The following is an 18,051-nucleotide window of genomic DNA, read 5'->3' as shown; positions in this document are numbered from 1 at the left end:
CCACTTCTCGACCTTCGTCAACTTGTCTTGTCATTTTCTCAAAGAACTCAATAAGGCTTGTGAGGCATGATGTGCCCTTCACAAGGCGAAGTTGCTGATCTTTAATCCAACAATGTTTTTCCAAATAGTCATAAATCCTATCTCTCAGAATCCTTTCCAGTACCTTACTAACCACAGATGTAAAACTGACTGGTCTATAATTCCCAGGGATTTCCCCATTCCCTTTCTTGAACAGAGGGAATGACATTCGCCTCCCTCTAATCATCCGGTATTACTCCTGTGAAGAGTGAGGATGCAAAGATCATCGCCAGAGGTGCAGCAATCTCATTCCTCGCTTCCGGTAGTAACCTTGGATGAATCTGGTCTGGCCCTCAGGACTTATCTATCTTGATACTTCCCAGAATTTCCAGCACATCCACTTTCTCAATATTAATCTGTTCAATACTATTAACCTGGTCCATGGTTTTCTCACAATCAGCAAGGTCCCTCTCTCTAGTGAATACTGAAGCAGAAAACTCATTTAGGGCCACCCCTACCTCTTCACGCTCCAGGCATAAGTTCCCACCACTATCCCTGATTGGCCCTACCCTCTGTCTGATCATTCTCTTATTCCTCACATAGGTGTAGAACGCCTTTGGGTTTTCCCTAATCCTTCAAAGGCTTTTTTGTGCCCCCTTCCTGGCTCTCCTCAGTCCACTTTTGAGTTCTTTCCTACCTATCCTGTAATCCTCTAGAGCTGTGCCAGATCCTTGCTCCTTCAACCTTAAGTAAACTTCCTCCTTCCTCTTGACGAGAAGCTCATCTTCTCTTGTCAACCAAGGCTCCTTCACCTTACCATTTCTTATCTGTCTTAGTGGGACACAGTTATCTTACACTCGCAACAAGTGCTCTTTAAACAGCCTTCACATTTCTGTTGTGCATTTCCCATAGAACAATTGTTCCCAATTTATACTCCGCAGTTCCTGTCTAATAGCAATATAATTTCCTCTCACCCAATTAAACACCTTCCCATACTGTCTGTTCCTATCCCTCTCTATGGCTATGGTAAAGGTGAGGCAGTTATGGTCACTGTCACCGAAATGCTGTCCCACTGAGAGATCTGACACCTGGTCTGGCTTGTTGCCTAGCACCAAATCCAATATGGCCTCCCTCCCTAGTCAGCCTATCTGCATATTGAGTCAGGAATCCTTCCTGGACATACGTGACAAAAGACCATCTGCACTAACGACGTTCCAGTCAATATTGGAGAAGTTGAAATCACCACAGCAAGAACTCTATTACATCTGCACCTTTCTAAGATCTGCTGTGCAGTCTATTATTCCGTCTCTCTGCTGCTATTGGGGAGTCTTTCAAAAACACCAGTAAAGTGACTGCTCCTTTCCTGTTACTGACTTCCACCTGTACTGACTCAGTAGACAAACCCTCCTCAACAACCTTCTTTTCTGCAGCTGTGATGCACTCTCTAATTAACAATGCTATTCCCCTCCTCTTTTACCATGCTCCCAATTCTTTTTAAAAGATCTAAACTCTGGAATATCCAGCAACCATTCCTGCCCCTGTGAAATCCATGTCTCTGTAAGGCCACAACATCATAGTTCCAAGTACTGATCCATGCTCTAAGTTCATCACTCTTATTCCTGACACTCCTTGCATTGAAACAGACACACTTTAACCCATCTCTTTGCTCTATCAACTGTGTATCCTTCCTGACAGATTCTCTGCATTCAATTTTTGCCCATTCAACAACTGCCTTTTCCTCTGATCTGTAGCTCTGGTTCCCATTCCCCATTCCAAACTAGCTTAAACCCTACCGAAGTGCTTTAGCAAATCTCCCGCCCCGGGCATTGGTGCCCCTCCAGTTTAAGTGCAACCCGTCCTTCATGTAGAGGTCCCATCTTCCCCAGAAGGTACCACGATGATCTATGTATCTGAAGCCTTCCCTCCTGCACTAGCCCTGTTCCCTGTTCCTTGCTTCATAGCATGTGGCACTGTTAGTAGTCCTGAGATTACTACTCTGCTTGTCCTGCTTTTTACCTTCCAACCTAACTCCCTGAAATCACTTTTTAGATCCTCATCCCTTTTTCTAGCTATGTCATTGGTGCCAATATGCACCATGAATTCTAGCAGCTCCCGCTCCCCCTTTAGAATCTTGTAGACTCGATCAGAGAGTTCCGGACCCTGGCACCAAGGAGGCAACATGCCTTCCAAGAGTCCTGTTCGCAACCACAGAATCTCCTGTCCGTTTCTCTAACTATTTGAGTCTCCTACCACTAAAGGTTTTCTATTCTCCCCCTTCCCTTCTGAACCACAGAGCCAGGCTCAGTGTCAGAGACATGGCCACTATGGCTTTCCCCTGCTAAGTCATCCCCCTCAACAGTATTCAAAATGACATACTTATTATTGAGGGGAACGGTCATAAGAAATCTTTGCACTGTCTGCCTGTACCATTTCTGTCTCCAGAGAGCTGCTGAGTGGTCATTAGCTAATTAATAGAAAATAGTTGGCTTAAGGAAGCATTTTCAGCATAGCTACCTGTCAGGTTGTACATTTCCTTGCTGAGCAGGTAGATTTGTTCTCAGACGTTTTGTCATCATGTTAAGTAACATCATCAGTGAGCTTCCAATGAAGCGCTGGTGTTCTGTCCTGCCTGCTATTTATGTGTCTTGGTCTGTTGTGGTGGGTGATCTAGTTGACGCTCATGTATCTTGGTGGCTAGTTTCCTGCCTGTCTGTCCAGTGTAATGTTTGTTGCAGTCCTTGCAGGATATTTTGTATATGATGACTGTTCTACTAGTTGTTGGTAGGGGAGGGGGGTGGGGGGGGTCCTTTAAATTCATCAGGAGATGTTTTCGTGTGGTGGTAGGTTTGTGAGCTAACATGCTGCCACCGGCCGGAGTAGTCTGGTCATCATCTCTGAGATGTCTTTAATGTAAAGCAGGGTGGCAAGAGTCCCTGGGTGTGTTGTACCTTCTTGTTTAGGTCTGTTGTTTAGGAATCGGCGGACATACAGACTAGCAGAGGAACTGCAACACAAACTGTAGAAGACTGTATTGCAGTTTGCACAGAATGAATGTCATATACAAGAACTGCAACAAACATTACATTGGACTGACGGGGAGGAAACTCACTACCAGGATACATGAGCACCAACTAGCCACCAACTAGCCACCAACTAGCATGACCAACCATCATTCGTATCCATATACACAGATGAAGAAGGACACCAGTTTGGCTGCGACAAAACATCCATCCTGGGATAGGCTAAACAAAGACACGCACTAAAATTCTTAGAGGCCTGGCATTCAAACCGGAACTCCATTAACAACCATATTGATTTGGACCCCACTTATCAACCTCTCAGAAAAGAAAACAGAAGTGATATCACTCAGCACAACAGGCCAAGACGGGCAAAAAGCAGGCAGGACAGAACACCAGCGCTTCATTGGAGGCTTACTGATACTGTTACCTAGCATGTTGATGAAGTGTCTAAGAACAAATGTACCAGTTTAGCAAGCAACTTACAATCTGATCCACAATCTGGTCTACAAATCTTCTCCAAAATTGCATCGCTAGGTCTCTCAACAATGCTCCCCAGAACCCTACTAAGTTCTACCCTGGATTATGTTATCAAAATGCAACACCTCACATTTATCTAAATTTAACTCAATCGCCATTCCATAATTCAATAGAAATCTTCTCAAAAATTGCGTGGCTATCCGTAACTAATAGAGTGCCACAGGGATCAGTACAGTGACAACATTATTTACAATATTGGATGAGGAAAGTGAATGTGCTGTAGCCACATTTGTGGATGATACAAAAATAGCTGAGTAGGCAAATCCTGAGGACGATACATGTTCTGCAGAGGGATATTGTCATGTTAAGCAGTGGGCAAAAACTTAGTAGATGGAATATAGTGTAGGAAAATTTGAGGTAATGCATTTTGGCAAGAAGAATAGAGGAGCTTACTGTTTTTAAATGGAGAAAGAATTCAGAATACTATAAAGGGATTTGGGAGTCCTCATCCATGAATCACAAAAAACTAGCGTTCAAGTTCAGTGGGCAATAGGGAAGGCAATGGAATGCATGCTTTTATTTCCAAAGGAGTGGAATATAAAAGAATGGAAGTTTTGCTAAAACTGTACAAGGTGCTAGTCAGTCCACAGCTGGAATACTGTGAAAAGCTTTGGGCACCTTATCTAAAGAATTAATATACTGGCATTGGAGGCATTCCAGAGAAGGCTCACTGAGCTGATACCAGGCATGGATGAACTGTCTGTTACAGTTCTTGCAAGGTATTTTGTAAATGGCATTAATTTTGCTTGTCTGTATAGGGTGTTTCAAATTCATTTGCTGCCGTTTTAGTGTGATGTGGGCTACCATGATGCCAAGGGGTCGGACTAGTCTGGCAGTCATTTCCGAGATGTCTTTGATGTAGGGGAGAGTGGCTAGGGTTTCTGGACATGCTTTACCTGCTTATTTGGGTTTGTTGCTCAGAAATGTGTGTTAAATGTGTGTTAATTGGGAACCCGTTCTTTTTGAGTACACTGGGTAGGTGATTTTCCTCTGCTCTTCGTAGTTCCTCTGTGCTGCAGTGTGTGGTGGCTCATTGAAATAATGTTCTACTTTCTGATTCAGTACATGGGTGTGCCTACTAGAGAAGGTGCAAAACTTGACCTGCTCTTGGGAAAAAAGGCAAGGCAGGTAACTGAGGTGTGTCAGTTGGGGAGCACTTTGGGGCCAATGACTCAATTCTATTAGTTTTAAAATAGTCTTGGAGAAGGATAGAGCAGATCTAAAAGTTAAAGTTCTAAATTGGAGGAAGGCCAGTTTTGATGGTATTAGGCAAAAACTTTCAGACATTGATTGGGGGCAGATATTCACAGATAAAGGAATGGCTGGAAAATGGGAAGCTTTCAAAAATTAGATAATGAGAGTTCAGAGACAGTATATTCCTGTTAGGATGAAAGATAAGGATGGTAGGTATAGTGAATGTTGGATGACTAGGGAAATTGAGGTTTTGCTTAAGAAAAAGAAGGAACCATATGTCAGGTATAGACAGCAATGATCGAGTGTATCCTTAAAAGAGTATAAAGGCAGTAGGGAGTATACTTAAGAGGGAAACCAGGAGGGTAAAAAGGGGACATGTGATTGCTTTGTCAAATAGAGTTAAGGAGAATCCAAAGGGATTTTATAAATACCTTAAGGACAAAGGGGTAACAAGGGAAAGAATAGGGTCTCAAACATCAGCAAAGTAGTCTGTGTGTGGAAGCGCAGGTGATAGGGGAGATACTAAACAAATATTTTGCATCAGTGCTTACTGTGGAGAAGGACATGGAAGGTATAAAATGTAGGGAAATAGACGGTGACATCTTGAAAAAAATGTCCATATTACAGAGGAGGAGGTGCTGGATGTCTTAAAATACATAACGGTGGATAAATCCTCAGGACCTGATCTGATGCACCCTAGAACTCTGTGGGTTACTAGGGAAGTGATTGCTGGGCCCCTTGCTGAGATATTTGTATCATTGATAGTCACAGGTAAGGTGCCGGAAGACTGGAGGTTGGCTAACGTGGTGCCACTATTTAAGAAAGATGGTAAGGGAAAACCAGGCAACTCTAGGCTGGTGAGCCTGATATTGGTGGTGGGCAAGTTGTCGAAAGGAATGCTGAGGGACAGGATTTACATGTATTTGGAAAGGCAAAGACTAATTAGTGATAGTTAACATGGCTTTGTGCGTGCAAAACCATGTCTCACTAACTTGATTGAGTTTTTTAAAGTAGTAACGAAGAGGATTGATGAAGACAGAGCAATAGACATGATTTATATGGACTTCAGCAAGTCGTTTGACAAGATTTCTCATGGTAGACTGCTTAGCAGGGTTAGATCACATGGAATACAGAGAGAACTAGCCATTTGGACACAGAACTGGCTCAAGGTAGAAGACAGAGGATGGTGGTGGAGGGTTGTTTTTTCAACTGGAGACCTGTGACCAGTGGTGTGCAATGAGGATTGGTACAGGGTCCACTGCTTTTCATCATTTATATAAATGATTTGGATATGAACATAGGAGGTATAGTTAGTAAGTTTTCAGATGACTCCAAAAATTGGAGGTGTAGTGGAGAGCAAAGAAGTTTACCTCAGATTACAATAGGATCTTGATCAGGTGGGCCAATGGGCTGAGGAGTGATAGATGGAGTTTAATTTAGATAAATATGAGGTGCTGCATTTTGAAAAGACAAATCAGGGCAGCACTTACACACATAATGGTAAGGCCCTAGGGAGTGTTGCTGAATGAAGAGACCTTGGAGTGAAGGTTCATTGTTCCTTGAAAGTGGGGTTGCAAATAGATGTGATAGTGAAGAAAGTGTTTGATATGGTTTCCTTTATTGATCAGTGTGAGTATAAGAGTTGGGAGGTCATGTTGCAGCTTACAGGACATTGGTTAGGCCACTTTTGGAATACTGTTTTCAATTCTGGTCTCCCTCCTATCAGAAGGATGTTGTGAAACTTGAAATGGTTCAGAAAAGATTTACAAGGATTTTGCCAGGGTTGGAGGATTTCAGCTACAAGGAGAGGCTGAATAGGCTGGGGCTGTTTTCCCTGGAGCATCGGAGGCTGAGGGGGTGACCTTATAGAGGTTTATAAAATCATGAGGGCCATGGATAAGGTAAATAGACAAGGTCTTTCCCTGGGGTGGGGGAGTCCAGAACTAGTGGGAGCAGGTTTAAGATGAGAGGAGAAAGATTTAAAACAGACCTAAGAGGCAACTTTTTTCCGCAGTGGATGGAATGAACTGCCAGAGGAAGTGGTGGAGGCTGGTACAATTCCAACATTGAAAAGGCATCTGGATGGGTGTATGAATATGAAGGCTTAGAGAATATGGACCAAGTGCTGGCAAATCGGACGAGTTTTATAGAACATAGAACATTACGGCGCAGTACAGGCCCTTCGGCCCTCGATGTTGCACTGACCTGTGAAACCAATCTGAAGCCCATCTAACCTACACAATTCTATTTTCATCCATATGTTTATCCAATGACCATTTAAATGCCATAAACGTGGCGAGTCTACTAATGTTGCAGGCACGGTGTTCCACGCCCCTACTACTCTTTGAGTAAAGAAACTACCTCTGACACTTGTCCTCTATCTATCACCCCTCAATTTAAAGCTATATCCCCTCATGCTAGCCATCACTATCCGAGGACAAAAGCTCTCTCTGTCCACTCTATCTAACCTTCTGATTATCTTATATGTCTCAATTAAGTCACCTCTCAACCTTCTTCTCTCTAACAAAAATAGCCTCAAGGTCCTCAGCCTTTCCTCATAAGACCTTCCCTCTATACCAGGTAACATCCGAGTAAATCTCCTCTGATCCTTTTCCAAAGCTTCCAAATCCTTCCTACAATGTGGTGACCAGAACTATATGCAATATTCCAAGTGCAGCTGCACCAGAGTTTTGTACAGCTGCAACATGACCTCATGTCACCGAAACTCAATCCCTCTACCAATAAAAGCTAACACACCGTATGCTTTCTTAACAGCACTATCAACCTGGGTAGCAACTGTCAGGGATCTATGTACATCGGCACCAAGATCTCTCTGCTCATCTATACTACCAAGAATCTTAGCGTTAGCCCAGTTCTCTGGGAGGAGCAACAGGAATACAAAATGAATCACCTCACACTTTTCTGCATTAAACTCCATTTGCCTCTCAGCCCAGCTCTGCAGCTCATCTATATCCCTCTGTAGCCTGCAACATCCTTTGGCACTATCCACAACTCCACCAACTGTAGTGTCATCTGCAAATTTACTAATCCATCCTTCTACGCCCTCATGATTAGCATTTCCCATCAACCACCACTCTCTGTCTTCTTTCAGCGAGCCAATTTCTGATCCAAACCTCTAAATCACCCTCTATATTTTGTGGAATAGCCTGCTATGGGGAAACGTATCAAATGTCTTACTGAAATCCATATACACTGCATCAACCGCTTTACCCTCATCCACCTGTTTCATCACCTTCTCAAAGAGCTCAATAAGGTTTGTGAGACATGACCTACCCTTCACAAAACTGCATTGACTATGCCTAAACAAATTATTCCATTCTAGATGATTATAAATCCTATCTCTTATAACTATTTCTAACACTGTACCCACAACCGAAATAAGGCTCACTGGTCTATAATTACCAGGGTTGTCTCTACTGTCCTTCTTGAACAAGGGGACAACATTTGCTGTCCTCCAATCTTCTGGCACTATTCATGTACACAATGACGATATAAAGATCAAAGCCAAAGGCTCGGCAATCTTCTCCCTGGCTTCCCAGAGAATCCTCGGATAAATCGCATCCAGCCCATGGGACTTATCTATTTTCACACTTTCCTGACTGGAGGTGCCAGCGTTGGACTGGGGTGTACACAGTTAAAAATCACACAACACCAGGTTATAATTCAACAGGTTTATTTGGAAACACTAGCTTTCAAGCGCTGCTCCTTCATCAGGTGGGTGTGGAGTATACTTTCCAGAGTTGTCAACACCTCCTCCTTCTGAACCTCAATCCCATCTAGTCTAGTAGCCTGGTTTTCAGTATTCTCCTCGACAACATTGTCTTTTTCCAGTGTGGATATTGATGAAAAATATTCATTTTGCACTTCTCATATCTCCTTGGACTCCACGCACAACTTACCACTACTGTCCTTGATTGGCTCTAATCTTATTCTAGTCAGTCTATTATTCCTGATATATCTATAGAAAGCTTTAGGGTTTACCTTGATCCTTTCTGCTGACGACTTCTCATGTCCCCTCCTGGCTCTTCTTAGCTGTCTCTTTAGATTTTTCCTGGCTAACTTGTAACTCTTTAGCACCCTAACTGACCTTTATGTCTCATCCTTATATAAACCTTCTTCTTCCTCTTGACATGAGATTCAACTTCTTTAGTAAACCACGGTTCCCTTGCTCGACCACTTCCTCCCTGCCTGACAGGTACATATTTATCAATGACACACAGTAGCTGTTTCTTGAATAAGCTCCACATTTTGATTGTGCCCACCCCCTGCAGTTTCCTTCCCCATCCTGTGCATCCTAAATCTTGTCTAATCACATCATAATTGCCTTTCCCCCAGCTATAACTCTTGCCCTGTGGTATACACCTATGCCTTTCCATCCTCAAAGTAAACGTAATTAAATTGTGGTCACTATCACCAACGTACTCACCTATCTCCAAATGTAACATCTGGCCCGGTTCATTACCCAATACTAAATCCAATGTGGCCTCATCCCTTGTTGGCCTGTCTACATACTGTGTCAGGAAACCCTTCTGCACACATTGGACAAAAACTGACCCATCTAAAGGACTCAAACTATAGTATTTCCAATCAATATTTGGAAAGGTGAAGTACCCCATAACAACTACTCAGTTACTTTTGCTCCTATCCAGAATCATCTTTGCTATCCTTTCTATTTGGATGCCAATAGAAAATTCCCAACAGGGTGACCTCTCCTTTCCTCTTTCTAACCTCAGCCCATACTGCCTCAGTAGACGAGTCCTCAAAACTCCTTTCTGCCACTGTAATACTGTCCTTGACTAACAATGCTACACCTCCCCGCTTTTACCATCTTCTCTATTCTTACTAAAACATGTAAATCCCGGAACCTGCTAAAACCATTCCTGTCCTGCTCTATCCATGTCTCCAAAATGGCCACAGCATCGAAGTCCCAGTCAGCAACACATTCTGCAGGTTCACCCACCTTATTCCAGATGCTCCTGGGTTTTGATGTAGACTCACTTCAAACCACTTTCATGCTTGTCAGTGCACTCTTCTGACCTTGAAACCGTATTTCTGACCTCACTACTGTCAACCTCCTGGGCACTGGGACTACAATTTAGCTTCCCAACTCCCTGCTAAATCAGTTTAAACCCTCCCGAAGAGCATTTGCAAATTTCCCCCCAGGATATTGGTATCACTGTGGTTCAGGTGTAGTCCATTTTGTTTGTAGAGGTCCCATCTACCCCAAAATGAACCCCAGTTATCCAGGTATCTGAAATCCTCCCTCCTGCACCATCTGTGTAGCCACGTGTTCAACTCCTCTCTCTCCCTCTTCCTTGCCTTGCTCACACGTGGCACGAGTAACAAACCTGAGATAACAGCTCTGTTTGTTCTCGCTCTAAGCATCCACCCCAGCTCCCTGAATTTTTGCCTTAAATCCCCATTCCTTTTCCTACCTATGTCCTTAGTGCCTATGTGGACCACATCTTGGGGCTGCTCCCCCTTTCCCTCCCCCTCAAGGATCCCGAAAACACAATCCGAGACATCACAAACCCTGGCACCTGGGAGTGCAACACACCAACCGTGAGTCTCTCTCTTTCTCACAGAACCTCATATCAGTCTCCTAACTATAGAGTCCCCCACATGATTAATGCTCTGCTCCTCTCCCCCCCTTCCCTTCTGAGCAACAGGAACAGACTCTCTGCCAGAGACCTGTACCTCATGACTTATCCCTGTTATTTCGCTCTCTAACAGTAACCAAAACTGTATACTTGTTATTGAGGGGAATGGCCACAGGGGTTCCCTGCATTGTCCCTTTCCATCCCCCATTATTAATATAAGATATCTAGTCGGCATGGACGGGTTGGACGAAGAGTCTGTTTCTTTACTGTACATCTGCATGACTCTGACTCTTAAGTTATTATGGGCTTCTTTACTTCTGCCTTAACTACTTTGCTCACTGCTATACTGCACAGCTGACCTTTTGAGTTTTTTCTCTCTGAATGTCCTGCTTCTATCTGGAAGAAACCTGCAGAATCATTGATTGATGTTTCTGTGTGTTTTTCCGAAAGGAACTTTAGTTATGTCTGTTTCCCTTTGTCAAAGGACACCTTGTTGCTAGGCTACAGCCCAGTTTTCTTTCTTCTCCTCTTGTTTTCTGAAAAACTGGACAATTCACACCAAGGGATTTTTTTAAAGGCCTCATTTTAAAATGTTTGACCAAACTTCATACAATCCAGTAACACTCTCAGAACTCAAAAGCTGAAATGAAGCTAGAACTATAATCACTCCCTCCTTAACGTATGCCACATAGAAATGCAAATCAAAATTTAAGCTAGACATGGTTCTGCCCACTTTCGAGCCCAAATTTCCAAACAGTATGTGAGCATTCATCTCAGTTGTTGCAGTGTACGTTGTGTATGGTACAGAATTACTAGCCTTTGACTTAGTCTCATAACCACTGGTTATGTAGCTGGTTCACTTCAGTTTCTAGTCAATGGTAATTCCTAGGATGTTGATAATGGGAGTTCCAGCGATGGTAATGCCCTTGTCAGAAAACTGTTCAGTCTTGCTTTTTTGATATGGTCATTAGTAGCATTTGTGTGGTGTAAATATTACTTACATTCAAACTTCACAACCCTCCAAACGTGAAAATCAATACATAATTCTGTGGAAAATTATCTCAAAAGTTAGTTTGGTCAAGTGATTATTAAAACCAGAAAACATGATTGTTCACAGATTGTCTAAATGCTACTCTCTGCAGCCACTAATTTTTTTTAATATTCTTATGTTCATTGTGGGTTTTGCTACCTAGACCAGCACTTATTACCCATTCCTAATTGACCTGGAGAAGTTTAGTTGCCTTCTTAAAAGGTTGCTGTATTCGGGGCAGAATGATACCCACAATGTTGTTAGTAGCGGAAAAGTTCTGTCTACATTGCGTGACTGCATGTGTGCTTTTATTCCTGATGAAGGGCTTTTGCCCGAAACGTCGATTTCGAAGCTTTTCGGATGCTGCCTGAATTGCTGTGCTCTTCCAGCACCACTGATCCAGATGCATGTGTGTGTAGCCAATCCAAGTTCTGTGCACAGTGATTGGCGTCAGTATGCGAATTGTAGCATGAATTCTGGTTCCAGAGATCACTGCTGAGTGCTGATCTTGATAGCTCATGTAGCCATAAAGAAAATTAGGGGGGATACTGGAAGGGAGTTCCTGAGTTTTGACTCAACGACAGTGGGCAAGCAGCAATATATTTCCAAGTAAGAATGGTGAGTGGTTTGGAGGGAACTTGCAGTAGTAGTGTTCCCACGTACCTGCTGCCCTTGTACTTTCAGCTGGTAGAGATCATGGATTTGGATACAAAAGCATTGGTGAATTGCTGCAGTGTTATCTTGTAGCTTAGATTCCCTATGGTGTGGAAACAGGCCCTTCAGCCCAACCAGTCCACACCGACCCTCCGAAGAGCAACCCACCCAGACCCATTTCCCCTTGACTAATGCACCTAACATTATGGGCAATTTAGCATGGCCAATTCACCTGACCTGTACATCTTTGGACTGTGGGAGGAAACCAGAGCACCCGGAGGAAATATACGCAGACACTGGGAGAATGTGCAAACTCCACACAGTTCACCCGAGGCTGGGATTGAACCTGGGACCCTGGTGCTGTGAGGCTGCAATGCTAACCAGTGCTACTCTAATTGTTGCTATTGTATGTCACTGATGGATGGAATTCCAGTCAAGCAACTGCTTTGTCCCGGTTAATGTCTTGAGCGTTGTTGGAGCGGCACTCAATCCAGCAAGTGGGGAGTATACCAATGTGTTCTGACTTGAGCCTTGCAGATGGTGGACAGACATTGTGGGAGACTGGGGGTGCATTAATAGCTACAGAAGTTCTTATCCTCTAACCTGGTTTTGTAGCCACAGTGTATCTAAAGGCTGGTCCAGTTCAGTTTCTGGTGAATAGTAAACTCCTGGATTTTGATAGTGGGAATTAAGTGATGGTAATACTTTGAAAGTCAAGAGATGATGATTAAATTATCTCCTGTAAGAGATAGACATTGATTTGCACTTGTGTCACTAATGTTACTTGCTATGTATAAGTCCAAGCTTGGATATTGTCTAGGTCTTACCTGAACATAGGCTATTTCAGTAACCGAGAAGTCACAAATAGTGGTTCATACTGTGCAATCAATAGCATACATTTCCGCTTCTGATTTTATCATTAACAGGAGGCTATTGTCAAGGCAGCTGATGATAGTTGGATTGAGAGCACTATTATGAGAAATTCATACCGAGACCTCCAGTCACCATAATCATCTTTCTTTGTGCTAGGTATGACAACAACCAGCAGTGAGATTTCCCCATGATTCTCGTTGTGCCATTTTTAGAACTCTTTGATGTAATCTCAATCAAATATTGTTTTGATATCAAGGGTGGTAACTTTTATCTCAGTTTCGGGAGACTTTCCTGGACTGCTGCTTACTTGGCTTTCTGTGGAACATAAGTACTAGCATAGCGCAGCTTTTCAAAATGGTCTGTCCTACAAATTCTGTGTATTAAAGATCTTGGTCTGCACTGTGGCTTACAAGGCAGCAACCATATATCTTCTGGGTATTTCAGCCCTTAAAATGCTTAATTACTTTGGTGATGCAGCATTACTGGAATTTTACTGCTGGGCATTGAAGATTACACTCACAGTGTATTTAGAGATGGGTCTAAGTCTCACTTTGCTGGAACCCTTTCTCAGGAATCCAGTCAATCTGATTTCCAAAAGAAATCTTGTGCACTCATCTTTGCAGAATTTATTTGTATCATGTGTAATCTTGTGTTACTTGGTTTCTGTATGTATATGTTATTTTGTGTAGATCACCTGTTACGATCATTTATGCTCCTTGCAGAAATATTTGCTTTACTAACACAAATTATTCATATATAGAACCTAAAGGAGTTATTTCTGTCATTCTTTGGAGTAATTATAGAGAAACAATAGCTTGCTTCTTATGAGTGGCAGCTTTGAAAGCAAATCAGTGCTTTGCTTGCACTAGTTCCTTATGCATCTGAAATGCTGATGAAGCAGGTTGCTCCTCCTGACAGCCCACACAATACATAGTAGCTGCTTCCCTACCCTTTACCTGGCAAGTGCATCAGCTCATCAGCCTGAGTAGGTCTCTGTAGGCTAACATTCTCCTGCAGTGCTTTTCCACAAGCAGGAAGCTTCAGCTCACTGCAAGCAAAAACCAATGACAAGACTGCAGTAAATGGAGCTGCAGGATCCCGTTCAAAGGCTGCTGGGATATTAAGGACATTATTATTGACGACTCCCTGTTCTTTTTCTCTTTATAGAGAGATGCAGACACATTACCTAGACTCCAAAGATTTTTCCTCAGCTTTAACAACATTTCTAGGTAAGAACCAGAGATTTTTATTAATTGGAAGCACTGGTTACTCTCAAAGGCATAAGTGCTCACTTTGTTGAAGTACAGAAACCTTTCTTATTTGTAGGTACAGAATATTTTCACAAACCTTTCTGCATTTCACCTTTATACATTTCATTCATTAAGAAATATTGCAGTTTCTTTACGTTCATTAAAGGTAATATTGATTAATTGTTTTCTCTATTTTCTTGAATTGGTTTTGGTTTATTACTGACTTACATATTAAACCACAAATTTAATTGCTTGGCAAATTTAATTTTGAGCATGTTCACTGCAGCCATTTATCAGTGACTCAGTGAAGGTCATTCATAGACTGGGAATTGTGCAACAACAGACAAATGCTCATTTTTTTTGTCACCCAAATGCACATTGTAATCACACAGCTTCAATCATTATTTACAGCCAAAATTAAAATTTAATACCTTTGCATAGTTTGTTTTAACAAGATGATCATTGGCTAAATTATGCATCAATTGGTTGGTCCATTTTTGTAGTTAACAGCATATAACTAATAACATACAATATTTGATATTCACAGTATGAATATTAGTAAATTATAAAACAGTGAACTGTAAAGAAGAGTATTTCTGTATGAAACATAAGTTCTTTAATCTGAACGTTCTTGTGAATCCAATTAGGTTTTAAATGTATGCATTGATCTTAATTCACAGTAACATGGCATCTAAGTTACCTTTTTTATGTTTTACGTGAAGATCATGTATTTAACTAAAAATAATTTTGTACATTTAAGGATGGAATCCCTTGATTATTAACTATACTTTATTGCTGAACATGGACAGCCATCTCTTTGTTTTGTCATTAATACCATCAGCATTTGATTTGATTTAATTGAATTGTTTAAATAATTATTACTGCCATGTGTACCAAGGTACAGTGAATATTATTATCTTACATGCTTTATAGGTAGGTCATTGCAATGATGAGAATTTACTTGGGAAACATGGGGCCAAAATGCATGATGTTGTTGAGATTCAGGGGAATAGGAGAAAATTGAGAACATCAGAAAATATAGTTAGGTAATATGTAGCTTTCATGTTAAAAATGTATATTGTAAGAGGAAGGAATGGTTGATGAGCTTTCTTGATTTCATTCTTGAAGTGAATGATGGTGCAGGGAGTCAATTCAGCATGCTTGGAGAACAAGATGCTAAAAAAAGCATGAGTGATAGAGAATTTGGAGCTGAGGAGAACAAGCAAGGAAGTACAATGATTATCATGGAGTAGTTAAAATAGATAAAAGTGGTGAAGGACATAGAGGGAGAGCAAGGGAGAGATTAAGAGTGAATGGATGTTGTGTGTGCTGAGGTTCCACAGGCTAATAAGCAAAAGGCAGCTGGAACTGGGGAGATATGAAAGTGTGGCTGAGGATATCCCAGATCAAATATCTCAGAAAACAAAGAGGTGGACTTGGAGAATATAGTTGGTTGTAGTAATATTTTGTATGGTGCAAATGGCAGATAATGATATGGTAAAGTACAGTTTTGACTGGGTAGAAAACGAGGTGAAAGACAACCCTATTGTGAAAGATAATACACAAAGCTGAAGTCAGAAGAAGAATACAGAAAGCCAAAAGTAAATTTGTGAGGATGAAGGATGTGTCAACAACAAAAAAAATTCAAGCTTGTAACAAGAAAAATATCTTATAAGATGTGACATTCTAGTCATTTTTTTGATGCCTTAGAACATAAGCAATCAACAAAGATCTGTGGAAGGAAATGAAGGCCTTTGAAATGTGGATGCTAAGATGCATGCTTAACGTTCCATATATTAGATTAGATTAGATTACTTACAGTGTGGAAACAAGCCCTTCGACCCAACAAGTCCACACCGATCCTCCAAAGAGCAACCCACCCATAAGCATTCCCCTACATTTACCCCTTCACCTAACACTACGGGCAATTTAGCATGGCCAATTCACCTAACCTGCACATTTTTGGACTGTGGGAGGAAACCGGAGCACCCAGAGGAAACCCACGCAGACACAGGGAGAATGTGCATACTCCACACAGACAGTTGCCTGAGGCGGGTTGTAAGATTGATAAAGAGGAGCTTCAAATTGCAAACGCAAAAAGACCTATAAAAAATGGCAACCAGAAAACAAAATGTCACTATTTTAGCTATTTGATTAGTGCTGAAACACTACAGCATTTTTTTCTTGAGGGCAAAATGGATGGCAGGAAGAGGGGTTAACGTGTGCATAGTAGATGTCAGAAATTATGGTGTAGACATGGGTGAGAGACGGTTGATGTGTGAGAATGGCACACGACAGAGGAGTATGACATCTCATTTCAATGTATCTTCTATTTGGAGCAGCTTTGAGTTTATAGCAGCGTTAATTTTGAGAAAGCAATTAAGGGCATTTTCCAGCAAATGGAAAAGAGTGATGAAAATATAATGTAGAAAGAAGAGTGGATTTCTAAAAGACAATGGATTAAGTGCTATATAAAAATGAGTTAACAAAATTGGATTAAAAAAGATAGTGACAGAACAGATGTATAATTGGATTTTAAAAGAGGAGGCAAGGAATACTGGGGAACACATTTTTTTCAGAGTCACGAGAAATACTCGTGGTATACTCCAAGGGTTGATATTTGACCCAATGCTTTTTTAAGATATATATTAATGACATGGACTTGATAAATAGGGTTTACTTTTAAATTTTACATATGACACCAAAACTCAAATGTTGTAGAAACAGTAGAGGATGGCACACTTCAGGAGAGGATGTACCATAATAGACAAATGGCAGGTAAAATTCAATGTTGGCAATTATAATAAGGATTGGTAGTTTAAAGTAAATGATACAATTTTAAAGGAGCGTAGGAGCAGAGATACCAGAGTATGTGTGCACATAGCTTTGAGGATGCAAAACAAATTGAAAAGATTGTTTAAAAATAGTACGGCTTCATTGGCTTTATTTATGAAGGAACAGAATAAAAAGAATAGTTAAGCATAATATTTATGAAATATGGATTAAGTCTTGGATGAAAAACTGTTTTAAAATCTAGGCACCATACTTTAGGCTTTGGAGAGAGTGCAGAAGATGTTTGCTAAGATGGTACCTGAGATGAAGGACTTGAGTTGTACAGTGTGATTTCAGAAGTTCTTCTCCTTCAAGCAGGGAAGATTAAGAAAATATTTGATAGGGTTGTTCAAAATCGTGAATTCCTACGATGGAATAGTCTCAGAATTAAGAATTTAAGACTGAGATGAGGAGGAATCTATTTTTTCAGAGGGTTGAGAGTCTTTGGAACTCCTTGGCATAGAGAACTATGGGAGCAGAATTCTTGTGTACATTTAAGGCTAAGATAGACAGATTCTTGATCAGAAGGGGTAATCAGGGGTTATCTATGGGTAAAAAAGTGGATCAGCCCTGAGTATTAAATGGTGGAGCAAGTTTGAGGCGCTGAACAGCCACTCCTGTACCAATTTCTTATGGTCTTGTGGTCTTATAGTATGGCTGGCTACACTCCTCGTGATTGACCTCATGTTAATACTAACAGTTTACTTCGGTCACCACACTTCTGTGTAGAACTAAACTCATTTTAGGTGCACTGAAAAGTTAATTGAGCTGAGTCTTATGGTGAAAGGGTTGCCTTATGAAAGAGTGGAGCAGATTGGGCCTGTACTCATTGGAATTTATAAGAATGAGAGGTAATCTTATTTAAATCATATCATTTTTAGTGGGCTTATGTTATGAGGTTGAGGGTGTGTACTGTGCCTTTAGAAAAGAGTGAGTGCCATTTTGCACTGAGAGCTTACAAATACCTGTCGTATGACTATCTAGCAGTCTCAGAGTGTACTGAAAATTGAAAATATGTAATA

At 41.4% G+C, this 18,051-nt stretch overlaps 1 protein-coding gene across 6 annotated transcripts in view; it reads left to right on the top strand.

The window, feature by feature from the left end:
* Positions 1–18,051, top strand: part of lrrc49 (leucine rich repeat containing 49) — a 274,354-nt gene that overhangs the window by 158,972 nt on the left and 97,331 nt on the right. For all 6 annotated transcript variants that reach the window (XM_087982207.1, XM_043680302.2, XM_043680301.2 and 3 more), the window contains one exon: positions 14,115–14,176. In XM_087982207.1, the coding sequence (XP_087838333.1) occupies positions 14,115–14,176 (62 nt within the window). The remainder of the gene's footprint in view (positions 1–14,114; positions 14,177–18,051) is intronic.

Source organism: Chiloscyllium plagiosum, unplaced genomic scaffold (genome assembly GCF_037043375.1).
Source record: "Chiloscyllium plagiosum isolate Xiang-an unplaced genomic scaffold, Cpla_swu_hap1 HiC_scaffold_42, whole genome shotgun sequence".
In the NCBI taxonomy this organism is placed as follows: Eukaryota; Metazoa; Chordata; class Chondrichthyes; order Orectolobiformes; family Hemiscylliidae; genus Chiloscyllium; species Chiloscyllium plagiosum.
The sequence above is the reverse complement of the archived record's forward strand: the minus strand, read 5'-3'. Positions and strand labels throughout refer to the sequence as shown.